General features: G+C 46.7%; 1 protein-coding gene across 4 annotated transcripts in view; it reads right to left on the bottom strand.

The window, feature by feature from the left end:
* The window catches only part of col14a1b (collagen, type XIV, alpha 1b), a 104723-nt gene that overhangs the window by 43552 nt on the left and 48194 nt on the right, over positions 1 to 12977 (bottom strand). For all 4 annotated transcript variants that reach the window (XM_079288043.1, XM_079288044.1, XM_079288045.1 and 1 more), the window contains 4 exons: positions 11743 to 11869; positions 11575 to 11619; positions 9093 to 9238; positions 3473 to 3602 (listed from right to left, as the gene is read on the bottom strand). In XM_079288043.1, the coding sequence (XP_079144169.1) occupies positions 3473 to 3602; positions 9093 to 9238; positions 11575 to 11619; positions 11743 to 11869 (448 nt within the window). The remainder of the gene's footprint in view (positions 1 to 3472; positions 3603 to 9092; positions 9239 to 11574; positions 11620 to 11742; positions 11870 to 12977) is intronic.

Here is a 12977-nt window from a genome sequence, read left to right as displayed (position 1 = left end):
ACTGCTCGACTTTAACAACTGAACAACGGAGGAACACAGCAGTCCTAGAAAGACTTTGTACTGAGTTTTGAGGACTGTTGAACGGACTCCGCTGTGAGAGCAGGAGGAGTCCGAGGGTCCGGCCGGACCTTCGCTCCTAACAACTCCAAAAGAACTTTTTCACCGAACCATTGAAGATCCATCTCCCACCGAGCCGTCTCGGCATCTAAATCTAATGAGTATAATCTAAAGAAGAAAATTAAGATAACGAATCAAGTGTAGTAACATTTTAAGTGAGCTGTAGCTTAACCCTTGCTAACTAACTAAATATAACCTGCAATAAATATCTAATCTGCATTTAAAGTAAATTTCTCAAGTGCATTTATTTGCTCAAGTAGTAAAAGTGGCAGTAAAAAGTTAAATCCATTGTATGTCTAACAACTGAGTTCTGTAAGGTTATCCTAGAGACCGAATTCACTTAACAATCCCTTACGGTTTTAGAAGTAATCCTAGCCGTTAAAACCTAACCTGGCATTTACCAAGAGCACGGATCCAGAAGAGGGAAGCTGCCATAACCGACGCGACCGGTAGGAGCGCCCGGGGTCAGGGTGGCCCCTCGACCGAGTGCACTCAGACCGGAGGAAGCAGGGTAGACGTCGGGAGTAACGGCAGTTAGAAGAGCCAGGCGAGTTCCCTCGCAAGAACACCAGCTCGACAATCTTTTAATAGAGAGCTGAGTCAGTAAGTAGCCCCGTATCGGGCCAGAAGTACCCCAGGATCTGACACAGTGCATTAGCAGCATGTAGCAGCTCTGATAGCGGTAGCGACCTGTCAATCACCTTGTAGCCCCGCCCTAAAGCATCCCCTGCTTTATGGTCTGTGTGACTCTAAATGGACCATAATGTACTAAATGAACATCATGCTGTATTGAAGAAGACTTGAAACTAGAGATTGAGACATAAACTCATGTTTACAATGTTTACTGAGGGAATAAATCAAGAGAGAAGTAGAGTCATTTTCTATAGACTTCTATACAACCAGATGAGTCGCCCCCTGGTGGACACTAGAGAGAATGCAGCTTTTAAGAAACGTTCGCTTTGGCTTCACCGGAGGTTACCGATTGGACGCAATGCTCGTCAATGTCACACTAGACCCGGGGCAGCCAATCAAATCCAGCAAGAGGCGGGGTTAACTTCTCTACCGCTGCCTTCTTCATGGACAGAGGATCTTGTTATAGCCTCGTCACTCCGAGGAGACATAGAAGAGTTCATAAGTAAATGAGTGGTTCAAATTCGTAAAATGATTTAAAGCTGCTGCAGAGCTTCGACATCTCATAATGTTATTGCATGTAAAAGGCGGCTGCTGACTGGTTAGCTCAGCTTAACTGTACCGTCAGCATCAAACACCAAACATCAAAGTACCGTTAGCTAACTGCTAACGCTAACATTGCCCCGATGCTGCATCTGTACGTGAGACTCTCGTCACTAAATACATTTACATCCTGTTGGGTTCAGCTCCGGGACAACTGGACGTCCTTAAACTCGAGGGTGTTTTTGATCCTCCACATTAAAGCAGTCACAACATCTTCCTCTGAGGGGATGAACATCCTCTTCTGGCTCTGATTCGTGCCTCCCCTCAGAGAGAGAACCTTTAATCGTGTCAATGCTGAGTTCATACCGCCACATGATGTGTTTTTGTCTTTCTTTGACCACTCAGAACTCTGTCATGCTCTCTGTATTCGCCCCCACGCCTCTCTGAGTGATCACCCCGTCCCTCAGTGGATCAGAGCCTCAGATTATTACTCTGCCTCCTTCGTCACATTATCCGTCTTCAGTTCTGAGGATGAAAACCCAATCATGCTCTCTTACATTCGCTGTTACGCCTCCCTCGGCGTTCGCCCCTGTCCCTCCAGGGTTCAAATCCCCAGATTATACCGGCTCCCTCTGTCACATCATCCATCTTCGCTGTGAAACCTCCCCCCCCCTCTCTCTGCATTCCCTGTCGCTCCTCCCTGGGCGATCATCTCATCCCTCACTTGCTAACGGGAACCATTCATCATCAGCGGGGTGTGAGAGGGCCCCGTCGTTCAGAAGCCCCAGAACGTCGTTAGCCTGTGCTAATGTGTGTAATGCGCTGCGCTGGCGGGGACGTGATAGGACGCAGCTGAAAGACGAATTTAGCGTTTCCTTCCTCGCTGAACGTCGCGTGTTTGTTCCCGTAATGCACTTGGCAGCAGAGTGAAATCATTAGCCTCCGCTGAAGCATTCACAGCGGGCGATCAGTCACGTTTAACAAAAGGGAAAGGAGCACTTCCGACATATTTCTGTCTTCAGCTGCGCAGTGAAGAAAATGGATGTTGAGCGTTGAGCTGCAGGGACAGGTTCCTATCGCGGTTAGCTGGCCTGGCGTCGTGCGGCGTGTGATGAGCTGCATGGGGACGGAGGGTCGGTGGAGGTAGCAAGAGGTTGAATGCATTTACCGGTTAATGGAGGTGCTGCTTTATCAACATGGTTTTTGGCGGGAGGTTGATGCAATTACAAAATATTTTCCTCACAATTAAAAAGAAAATTACAGCCGAGTTCTCGCAGACAGACGTTTAATCGCCCAGATGGATGAATCTCATTCACAGAAGGACTGAATCATTCAGCATCTCACTTTCAGCTGGACATGTTTGCTAATCTGAATTCAAATTCACTCTTTGAAGAAAGCATCTCCCCCCTGATTAAACCAAATAAAACACGACTGAGAGATCTCTCGTGATCATGTTCCCCCTCGTGTCTCCAGGGTTGACACCTCCTGATAGACTTTAATCCTTTTCATTCATGTTGGTGCCAAGAAGGAGACCGCCCCCTCCATCCAGCTCCACCCCCCCCCCCCCTCTGCAGCACTCCTCACACATTGTGTTCAGCAGAAGAAAATGAAAAGCGAACAAGTTTCTGTTCCGCTTGAATAGCAAATGTGTGTTTCAGGGAAATGAGGGTTTAGCTTAGAGCAGCCAGTGTGGGTGGAGATTCATTCATTGAGAATGAAGTCGTCCTCCAAGGACCTGAGCGAGGGTTTCACACAGCAGCACAAACACACCTGGTGGATGTCAGCCCAATATTTACTCTCCCCTGGCTTTATTATTCTGGTCTCTACTGACGTGAACTTCTTTGCAGTTCTGGTCACTCTCACGTCGTAGTTTTTCACAATGAAAGCTGTAAAAAGCCACTGTTCAGCACCAGCACAGCAGCAAACAGCAACAGACTCAGACAGACACGAACTGCTGAACACAGTGGAGCATTTAGCTCCCTGAGGGGGGGTGGAGACCAAAACCAGAGCTAAAAGAGAGAATATTGGACTTTACATTCATCATTCTGTAACTGCTGATGTACAAATATGCAACGTTTAACTGGCGTTGGACTGATGTTCAACGTACCAACGATGTGTCAGTGAAAAGGTTTGAAACAGGAAATAACTGAGTGAATAAATGATGGAAACAAACATGACTCACGTGTTCGTCCCATGCGCACCGCCGGAGGTCCGTCTCCATCGGGGTACACTGGAGTGACGGCGATTTTGTACTCGGTATCCGACAGCAAAGGCTGCAGAACCAGGCTGTTCTGACCCGTGGGCACCGTCCTCTGCGAGCAGAAGCAAATTCAAGACAACCATTAGCATTCGGGTGATGCATTTTGGGTAAAAAGCCTGCTAATGGAACTAGTCCCATGAGCACATGCCTCTCTGCATTAGGTTGCCTTTCAGTTCAGAGATTGATGCTGAGACTTAAAGGAGCATCGAGACTAAGCATGGAGAGAGCAGCTCGTCAATCAAAGACTGCTGAGGGATACTGTCAGGAGAACATGTGGATAAATACAAGTACATGACTATTACAGGCAGGTATGTATTTGTATGGACGTATGTATTGGATGTATTTAGATATGTTTATTCGCGGAGGTATTTGAGCATGTTCACATCCACATATGTATGAATCTGACCTTCATGACAAACGTTCAACATTTCACACGTGTGTTTTATATTGTTTTTCCATTGTCCATAGACGTGTTCATCCATAGACGTGTTCATCCATAGACGTGTTCCTCTATAGACGTGTTCCTCTATAGACGTGTTCATCCATAGACGTGTTTCTCTATAGACGTGTTCGTCCGTAGACGTGTTCGTCCGTAGACGTGTTGATCCGTAGACGTGTTTGTCCATAGACGTGTTTGTCCATAGACGTGTTTGTCCATAGACGTGTTTGTCCATAGACGTGTTTGTCCATAGACGTGTTTGTCCATAGACGTGTTTGTCCATAGACGTGTTTCTCTATAGACGTGTTTCTCCATAGACGTGTTTGGCCATAGACGTGTTTGTCCATAGACGTGTTTGTCCATAGACGTGTTTCTCTATAGACGTGTTTCTCTATAGACGTGTTTGTCTATAGACGTGTTTCTCCATAGACGTGTTTGTCCATAGACGTGTTTGTCCATAGACGTGTTTGTCCATAGACGTGTTTCTCTATAGACGTGTTTGTCTATAGACGTGTTTGTCCATAGACGTGTTTGTCCATAGACGTGTTTCTCTATAGACGTGTTTGTCTATAGACGTGTTTGTCTATAGACGTGTTTCTCCATAGACGTGTTTGTCCGTAGACGTGTTTCTCCGTAGACGTGTTGATCTATAGACATGTTTGTCTATAGACGTGTTTGTCTGTAGACGTGTTTGTCTATAGACGTGGACGTTCAGAGGTTTTTTATTTGGTGTTTGAAACCAGGTTTTTACCTCCAGATAAACATTTCCAAACTATTCCTGTTGGATGAATATTTTGTGCTGAAGTCTTTTCATTCTTCTGCTCCTCTCTTCCACAGTCTTTGTCTGTCTGTCTGTCTGTCTGTCTGTCTGTCAGCCCGGTTTGCATTCTGAGCATGTTCAGTCTCGCCCGGCTCCGTCCACAAAACCTCGACTCCCGAAAAAATCCGCACACGTTCTCTGACGTGTGAGTCAGACAAACACTGCAGGCCTCGACAAATCAATCCCCGTCCAGTATGATGAAAAAGGCAGCAAGTCTCTATAACTGTCACCGAGCCACACGGTCGGCAGAGACCACCTTAAGCTGCAAATGCAAACTCGGTTTCATACAGTATTTATAGGATTCACAAACTCAATCTAGTTTGACGGAGGCCAAGAATATTAAGCTGGACCCATCTGAGGGTTCTGCTGGAGCTGCAGCGCTTGAAGGTAAACCGCACGGGGAACACAGGCAAGTAAACGGGTGATGGGAGAATTATAAGTTGACTACTTAGTTACTAGTACGAATATGACAATCATATGAATTGAACTGCAAACTACTGAGATCAAACAAAAGCCAAACCCAAAAAAAGGGAAACCAAACTTCAATCCTTCCTGGAACTGGAACAAACTTAAAGAAACACAGGCTGAAACATATCTCATATGAAACCATTTCAACTGTTATCTAATTTAATCTGTCACATAAGCAGACCCTGAAATGAGGCTGAAATGTCAGCTCTTCTTCTCAGCGCTTCAGGTGATCTGCAGGACTCTCTCACACGAAACAAACCCGCGGAGTCTCACGAGGTTCGTCTTTCACAGGAAACAGCAGCTTCTACAATTATAGACTTGACACCAGAAACGCACCCAAACTGGTCACAAAACCCACTGGAAAGGGGTCAAAGGTCATCAAACAGCAGTGTGGTTCGTATGAAGGACGGCAAAAAAAACCAACCTTTAAGACCGGCGTTGGATTCGTTTCCAAAAACAACAGATAATCTGTGACAGAAGGAAAAGCTCAAACTTCTTAATCGTCCCTCGACAGCGTTTTTTGTTGCCGAGCAATAACAGCCGAAACTCTGTTGACACACGGCGGAATTGCACTTGATGCCCCGCAGCTTCGGTTTATTGGACAGTGAATGAAGCGGCACGGGGAAATAACGGCGCTTCACTGAGCGTCACAGCTGTGTGAGGACAGATGGCTGCAGAGACGAGTCGCCCCACAGCGACGGCTGGTAGTGACAGAGCCACGGGAAAGGGCTCAGCCATTAACTGCTCCGGTTATAAGCATGTAGAGGGAGGAGCACTGAGGGAATCTGCACTCAGCGACAGAGCTTAGTGCAAGAAGTCGTCTTTTTCTCACCAGTAGGGGGCAGAGGAACTCCAAAACATGGTGCCAGACACAGTCGTGACTACTATCACCTTATGAAGTCGATCTGGATAACGGTTTACATACAATTAGCTGATTAACACATCCGTGTTCTGTCCCGTGACGAATTTAAGTCCAGCATGCTCTCTCTTTTAGCTCTGCTTTTGGTCTCCTCCACCTGCTATTTGTCTCTTCAGCTGCTAAATGCTCCACTATGTTCACCAGTTAGTCTCTAACTGTGACTGCCTGCTGTTTGCTGCTGAGCAGGTCGTGCACAGCGGGTTCATCAGTAAACTGTCTGCTGCTGCTGGAAACACTGGGAACCAGACAGCAAACGTTCCAAAACCTGAAACAGGATAAAAATCTGCAGAAAGCTGCAGAGATGTCAATCATTTTCTGCAGATTGCTCACGACAATCAGAATCAGACAAGACACTAATTTAACTTTACATGCAGTCATTAGAACCACGGATCATGTAAAACATATTGATTAGTAATCCTTCAGAAGACTTCAGATGAAAGATCCTCGTGCACCTTTTCTTTCCCGCCTACTGGACAAGGTCTGTATTCTATCATCAGAGATGCATAAATTAGATTATTGTCTCTGACCACAAGATGAAGTGGAGCCAAATCTGATTGGCTTGTTGAATCACCAAAATGTTTCTGCACATCCAGTTGGTGCATCTGTCCGTCATGCACTGGTTTGGATATTACTGCATTGCTGCATCCATGGTGAAAAGAGGGCATATAGTTCTCAAAGAGAGGTATATTTTCACTGACTATTCCTGTCGGGGACTTTATCACTCATCAGGTTTCTGTAGAGGGGTCAAAGGTCACTGATAAGCCAGACTTGAGCAGACTGTGTTTGTGGCGTCTGGTTGTGGAATTGCTTTAATTCGTTAAACACCTTTTCTCCGTCCGCTTGTTGATGATGATGAACTGGTTTTAATCAAACCTGAAAAGCACTTTGCATGCGATTGCTGCATAAAATCCGTAATTTAATTAAATCCGATATATAATTTGGTTACAACTCAGGAGCCGGCTTTTTCCCATCCGCAATTTTCGTCCAAGTTATTAACAGTTTGAGACCAAATCCCATCAGTGAGGATGAAGTGAGATAACTGCCATCCAGGAATCAATCGCATGTAAATGAGTCTTTTTGACATATTTGCCTTCTTCATGTTTCTGCCTCATAGCGGCTGCCGTCCCTCCCCCGGCAGCCGCTCACCACGGAGTGGAACTTGCTTTGAATAAACCCTGAGAGGAAGTTCTCTGCCAGCTTATTTATTTATCTCCCAGCAGCTGATAGACATCTAAATGGGAGCTATTGAGTGCAGCACTTGGTGATTCATGACCTGACCGGATTGGCAAACGGAGCCCACAGCTGTTCACACTTTGATAAGAGATCTCATTTAACAAGCCGCTGGTGCGAGCAGCTGGCGGCTCTCTTTTATTGTCAGGATGAAAAGGCTGACGTGGGACCGGTGGCCGGCGTCGCACCGCAGACACACGGCGGCTACCGGTGTGCTGACGGCACGAACTCACAAACTCACACCTGTCAACGCACACCTTCTACAGTATGAGGGATGGATCATTTAGAGATATTAGACACTTGTTAACCGGACAATACGGTACACATTCTACTATGTAACCAGAAACAAGGATGCATCTTTATATCATACATTCAGAGGACGTGTGGACTGATGATAAAGAGTTTCTGAGCAGTTTCCAACAAGAAGAGCTCGCAACCCAATCACAGCTAATTAAAATACTTGCATAAATCTGGGGGGCGGGGCTTAGCGAAGGGTCAGTTGGGCATGGAAAACGGTCATCAGATACTTCCATCATAATTTCCAAACCCATATACACAGGAGTGAACATACATTCCACCCGACTAAAAACTGGATGTTCGTTTTCTAACGTCTTTACTTCTCTCTCTGTGTTTCTGTCGGTTGTGGCTCATTAGAGTGAAGATCTCTCTCTCTCTCTCTCTCTCTCTCTCTCTCTCTCTCTCGTGAGACGAACTCTTTGAAGACGTGCCACCGTTTTCATCATCATTATCCTCCTCTTCCTCTCGACTCTGAAGGACTGCCATCAACTTCAACAACAGTCTTCATGCCCCTCCCTCTTTCTCTCCACAGAGGGACTTTTAATCTGAAGGCCTGCCATCGTCTTCATCATTAATCTCTCTGTCTGCGTTGAAGATTGACACATCGAAGGGTTGGCTTTTGTTTGAATCAACATCTCCCTCTTTGAGTCCCTTCCACGACTCCCCAAACACTTTTACATCTCGACAAATCGTTCGCCGTCCAACATGCATACAGCGACAGTCTTAGACTCCAAACTTTTAATTGGCTACCGTTATTATACAGTTATTACACAGTTATTATAAACACCGACTTTACCTTAAATCCTTATTCCTACCTCAGGAATTACAACTGATTCCAAAGACGATTCAGAAACTCGGCCAAAACAACTCTGTTAACTCTGTTAAATGGACTAGTACTTGTACTTGTACTACACCACAGGAGCAGGAGCCGGGGATCAAACCGGCAATCCTCTAAATTGAAGAACGACCCGCTCTAACCCTGAGCCACAGTCGCCTCCTGTTACGGAGTGTTTGTCACACACTGAACAGGTCGGCGGTGGAGGAGGGAATATGAAGTAGGAGTGGTTTGAGGAGTGACCATCGACGCTCTGATATCCTTCAAATCACGCGTCATTTAAAAAAGTGTTAACAATCACGAAAGGTTGTTGAAAATACAGTCATAGATGAGTACAAAAATATTACTCCGATGGGACCAGCAGTATGCGAGCTTAGCCCTGGACAGACAGACAGATGCACTGACGACCGAACACATAATCTCCTCTAACAATAACTTATAGAATGAAGGCAGACGATCCAACGTGTGACGTTTTAAAGCAGATTTTAATGAAGGAAAAGGAAAAGGCAGACGCCGTCTGTTTCTCCGTCCTACCTGCTCCTGTGCTCGGTCTCCCTTGGCGCTGACGTAGCTCAGTCGATAGTGTCGGACGTTCCTGGTGTCCGTGGGCTGCCAGGTCACCCGCACACTGAAGGTGGTTTCCTCATCGATCCTCATGTTCCTGAACCCGAAACGAGGCGCTGGAGGATCAGAGGCAGTAGAGTTTATATCAGGACTGATCGTATCGAGCCGTCAACATTGTGGCATTTAAATTACTCGGCGTCAACACTGTTTCCCGTAGAAGTCTGTGTGGAAACGATGCGCCATCCACATTATTAGATGTCACCTTTATAATCTCTCGCTTGTTCCGAAACTTTAACAAACTTATACAGAGAGAAATGTTCAAATTCAAAATGCTAGTTTTATTCTTATTACATCTAAAAAGTCGAACATAAGAAGCTGCAAAAGGAGGAAGAGAGGAAAGAAGAAAGAAACCCTTTCCCCTCCAAACCAACCATCACCATCATTCATTTTAAAGTGTATTAATATATTTATTGTTAATACTGAGAGTGGTGTGCTCTGGTGTGATGTTTTAACGGACGTCCCAGCGGAAGAACAATCCACTCAGCAGTTTTACTTCAAGATTTCCATTTTATACAAATCTGATGGACAGCAGTGAGTCAGGAGTGAGTCAGCAGCGAGTCAGCAGCGAGTCAGGAGTGAGTCAGCAGTGAGTCAGGAGTGAGTCAGCAGCGAGTCAGCAGCGAGTCAGCAGCGAGTCAGGAGTGAGTCAGCAGCGAGTCAGCAGCGAGTCAGCAGCGAGTCAGGAGCGAGTCAGGAGCGAGTCAGCAGTGAGTCAGCAGTGAGTCAGGAGTGAGTCAGCAGTGAGTGAGGAGTGAGTCAGCAGTGAGTCAGGAGTGAGTCAGCAGTGAGTCAGGAGTGAGGGAGGGGAGAGTCAGGAGTGAGTCAGCAGTGAGGGAGGGGAGAGTCAGGAGTGAGTCAGCAGCGAGTCAGCAGCGAGTCAGCAGTGAGTCAGGAGTGAGTGAGGAGTGAGTCAGCAGTGAGTCAGCAGTGAGTCAGGAGTGAGGGAGGAGAGAGTCAGGAGAGAGTCAGGAGGGAGTCAGGAGTGAGTCAGCAGTGAGTCAGCAGTGAGTGAGGAGTGAGTCAGCAGTGAGTCAGCAGTGAGTGAGGAGTGAGTCAGCAGTGAGTCAGGAGTGAGTCAGCAGTGAGTCAGCAGTGAGTCAGGAGTGAGGGAGGGTAGAGTCAGGAGTGAGTCAGCAGTGAGTGAGGAGTGAGTGAGGAGTGAGTGAGCAGTGAGTCAGGAGTGAGGGAGGAGTGAGTCAGGAGAGAGTCAGCAGTGAGTCAGCAGTGAGTGAGGAGTGAGTCAGGAGTGAGTGAGGAGTGAGTGAGGAGTGAGTCAGGAGTGAGTCAGCAGTGAGTCAGCAGTGAGTGAGGAGTGAGTGAGGAGTGAGTCAGGAGTGAGTCAGGAGTGAGTCAGCAGTGAGTCAGCAGTGAGTGAGGAGTGAGTCAGCAGTGAGTCAGGAGTGAGTCAGCAGTGAGTGAGGAGTGAGTCAGCAGTGAGTCAGCAGTGAGTGAGGAGTGAGTGAGGAGTGAGTCAGGAGTGAGTCAGCAGTGAGTCAGCAGTGAGTGAGGAGTGAGTCAGCAGTGAGTGAGGAGTGAGTGAGGAGTGAGTCAGGAGTGAGTCAGCAGTGAGTGAGGAGTGAGTCAGCAGTGAGTGAGGAGTGAGTCAGGAGTGAGTCAGCAGTGAGTCAGCAGTGAGTCAGGAGTGAGTGAGGAGTGAGTCAGCAGTGAGTGAGGAGTGAGTCAGGAGTGAGTCAGCAGTGAGTGAGGAGTGAGTCAGCAGTGAGTGAGGAGTGAGTGAGGAGTGAGTCAGGAGTGAGTCAGCAGTGAGTCAGCAGTGAGTGAGGAGTGAGTGAGGAGTGAGTCAGGAGTGAGTCAGCAGTGAGTCAGCAGTGAGTGAGGAGTGAGTCAGCAGTGAGTCAGGAGTGAGTCAGCAGTGAGTGAGGAGTGAGTCAGCAGTGAGTCAGCAGTGAGTGAGGAGTGAGTGAGGAGTGAGTCAGGAGTGAGTCAGCAGTGAGTCAGCAGTGAGTGAGGAGTGAGTCAGCAGTGAGTGAGGAGTGAGTGAGGAGTGAGTCAGGAGTGAGTCAGCAGTGAGTGAGGAGTGAGTCAGCAGTGAGTGAGGAGTGAGTCAGGAGTGAGTCAGCAGTGAGTCAGCAGTGAGTCAGGAGTGAGTGAGGAGTGAGTCAGCAGTGAGTGAGGAGTGAGTCAGGAGTGAGTCAGCAGTGAGTGAGGAGTGAGTCAGCAGTGAGTGAGGAGTGAGTCAGGAGAGAGTCAGCAGTGAGTGAGGAGTGAGTCAGCAGTGAGTGAGGAGTGAGTCAGCAGTGAGTGAGGAGTGAGTCAGCAGTGAGTGAGGAGTGAGTCAGGAGTGAGTCAGGAGTGAGTCAGCAGTGAGTCAGGAGTGAGTCAGCAGTGAGTCAGGAGAGAGTCAGCAGTGAGTGAGGAGTGAAGTATTTACTTGCTGTGGTGGTGGTCGTTGTAGCGACGGTGGTCGTTTTTTCCACTGAAAATGAAAAAACAAAAGCAATTGATTAAAACAGGTCATAGGAGTTTAACGGTTGGTTTACAGACACAACAACAGAGAACACCTGATGTGTGAACCTCTCTTTAGAAACATTTAACGTACCGGTGGACTCGACGAGGGCCACCTCGTCGCTCTCCGCCTCGTTGGCGTAGATGGCAGCGAGGAGGACTTCGTACTCTGTGAGGGGGCTCAGTCCCTTTATCACGTAGGTGTTCCCGTTCACCAGAACCTGAACCAGGAGCAGAGGGGCGGAGCTTCATGTCAGAAGAGCAGATGAAACACTTCTATGTGAAATGAATAAAACGAACTGTTCATTCTTCTCTTGTTATATTCCAAACATTGTCAAATACGACCTTCTTTTTCCTAATAATAAATAAATAAAATAAAAATAATTTAGTGAAATAATTGAGTAAAATCAACAAATAAAAATAAAAATAATGGGGACTACTCTTTACTTGTTAAATTGGTCCAGTATTTATTTAAGGTAAACTTTTCCAGATTTAAATGAGTTTTGGCTATATGTGCAGTGTTACGTCACCAATAAAGCAATCAGGATGGAATATTGAGGGAGAACGCTGCAGACATCAAACACTAAATACTGCAGGTCTGAACTGTAATCGCTGAACGCAACATCGTCAGTGTACGTCCACTACAGGTGAACCGATGAAGGTAGAAAGATTAAAGACAAACAAAAACGCCAGCAGATAACAGAAGAGACCGAAGACACACGGCCTGTGTTGGGATTATCATCTCTGAGATAAACCAGACGAGAGAGAGAGAGAAGACCTCTAACTTAAATCAGATTTTAGATCAAATGTTTGTTTTGCTGTAGTTGTGAGGACATTGACTGCATGGGTTGATATTCAGACACGTGATTAAAAGAAAGTAGAAGCAACAACGATGAAAATCAAGAATCCCTCGCGAGAGATGAAAAGAAAAGAGAAAGAAGAAGAAAATCCCAGCAGCCAGATCAGATGCTATCGAGCGTGTTGAGCGTGAGGGGACGGCTCTGAGTGAGGGCAAATAATCAGACGCTGTAGAGAAAAGCTCTCAATTTACCAGAACAACTGCACTTCAAACATCTTCTTCGGTCAAAGACAGAGACAATAAGCAGCCGCGAGGAGTTTATTTATCCGAGTGCAGCCGAGAGGCCGTGAATGAATGAGAGACGGTCCTGACAACACTTAAATACGTGACTTTATTCTTTCTTTGGTGATCTTTAGTCCTTCTAGCGCTGGTCTTCAGCAGCTCCTCACTGTATGTACTGTGTACGGTGTGGAACATGACATCAAACACAACGCCAGTAAGAGTGCTGTCCTGATCTGTAGAACTAAAGA

This window comes from Melanostigma gelatinosum, assembly GCF_949748355.1.
Source record: "Melanostigma gelatinosum genome assembly, chromosome: 17".
NCBI lineage: Eukaryota > Metazoa > Chordata > Actinopteri > Perciformes > Zoarcidae > Melanostigma > Melanostigma gelatinosum.
This window is presented reverse-complemented; position numbering and strand designations above follow the sequence as displayed.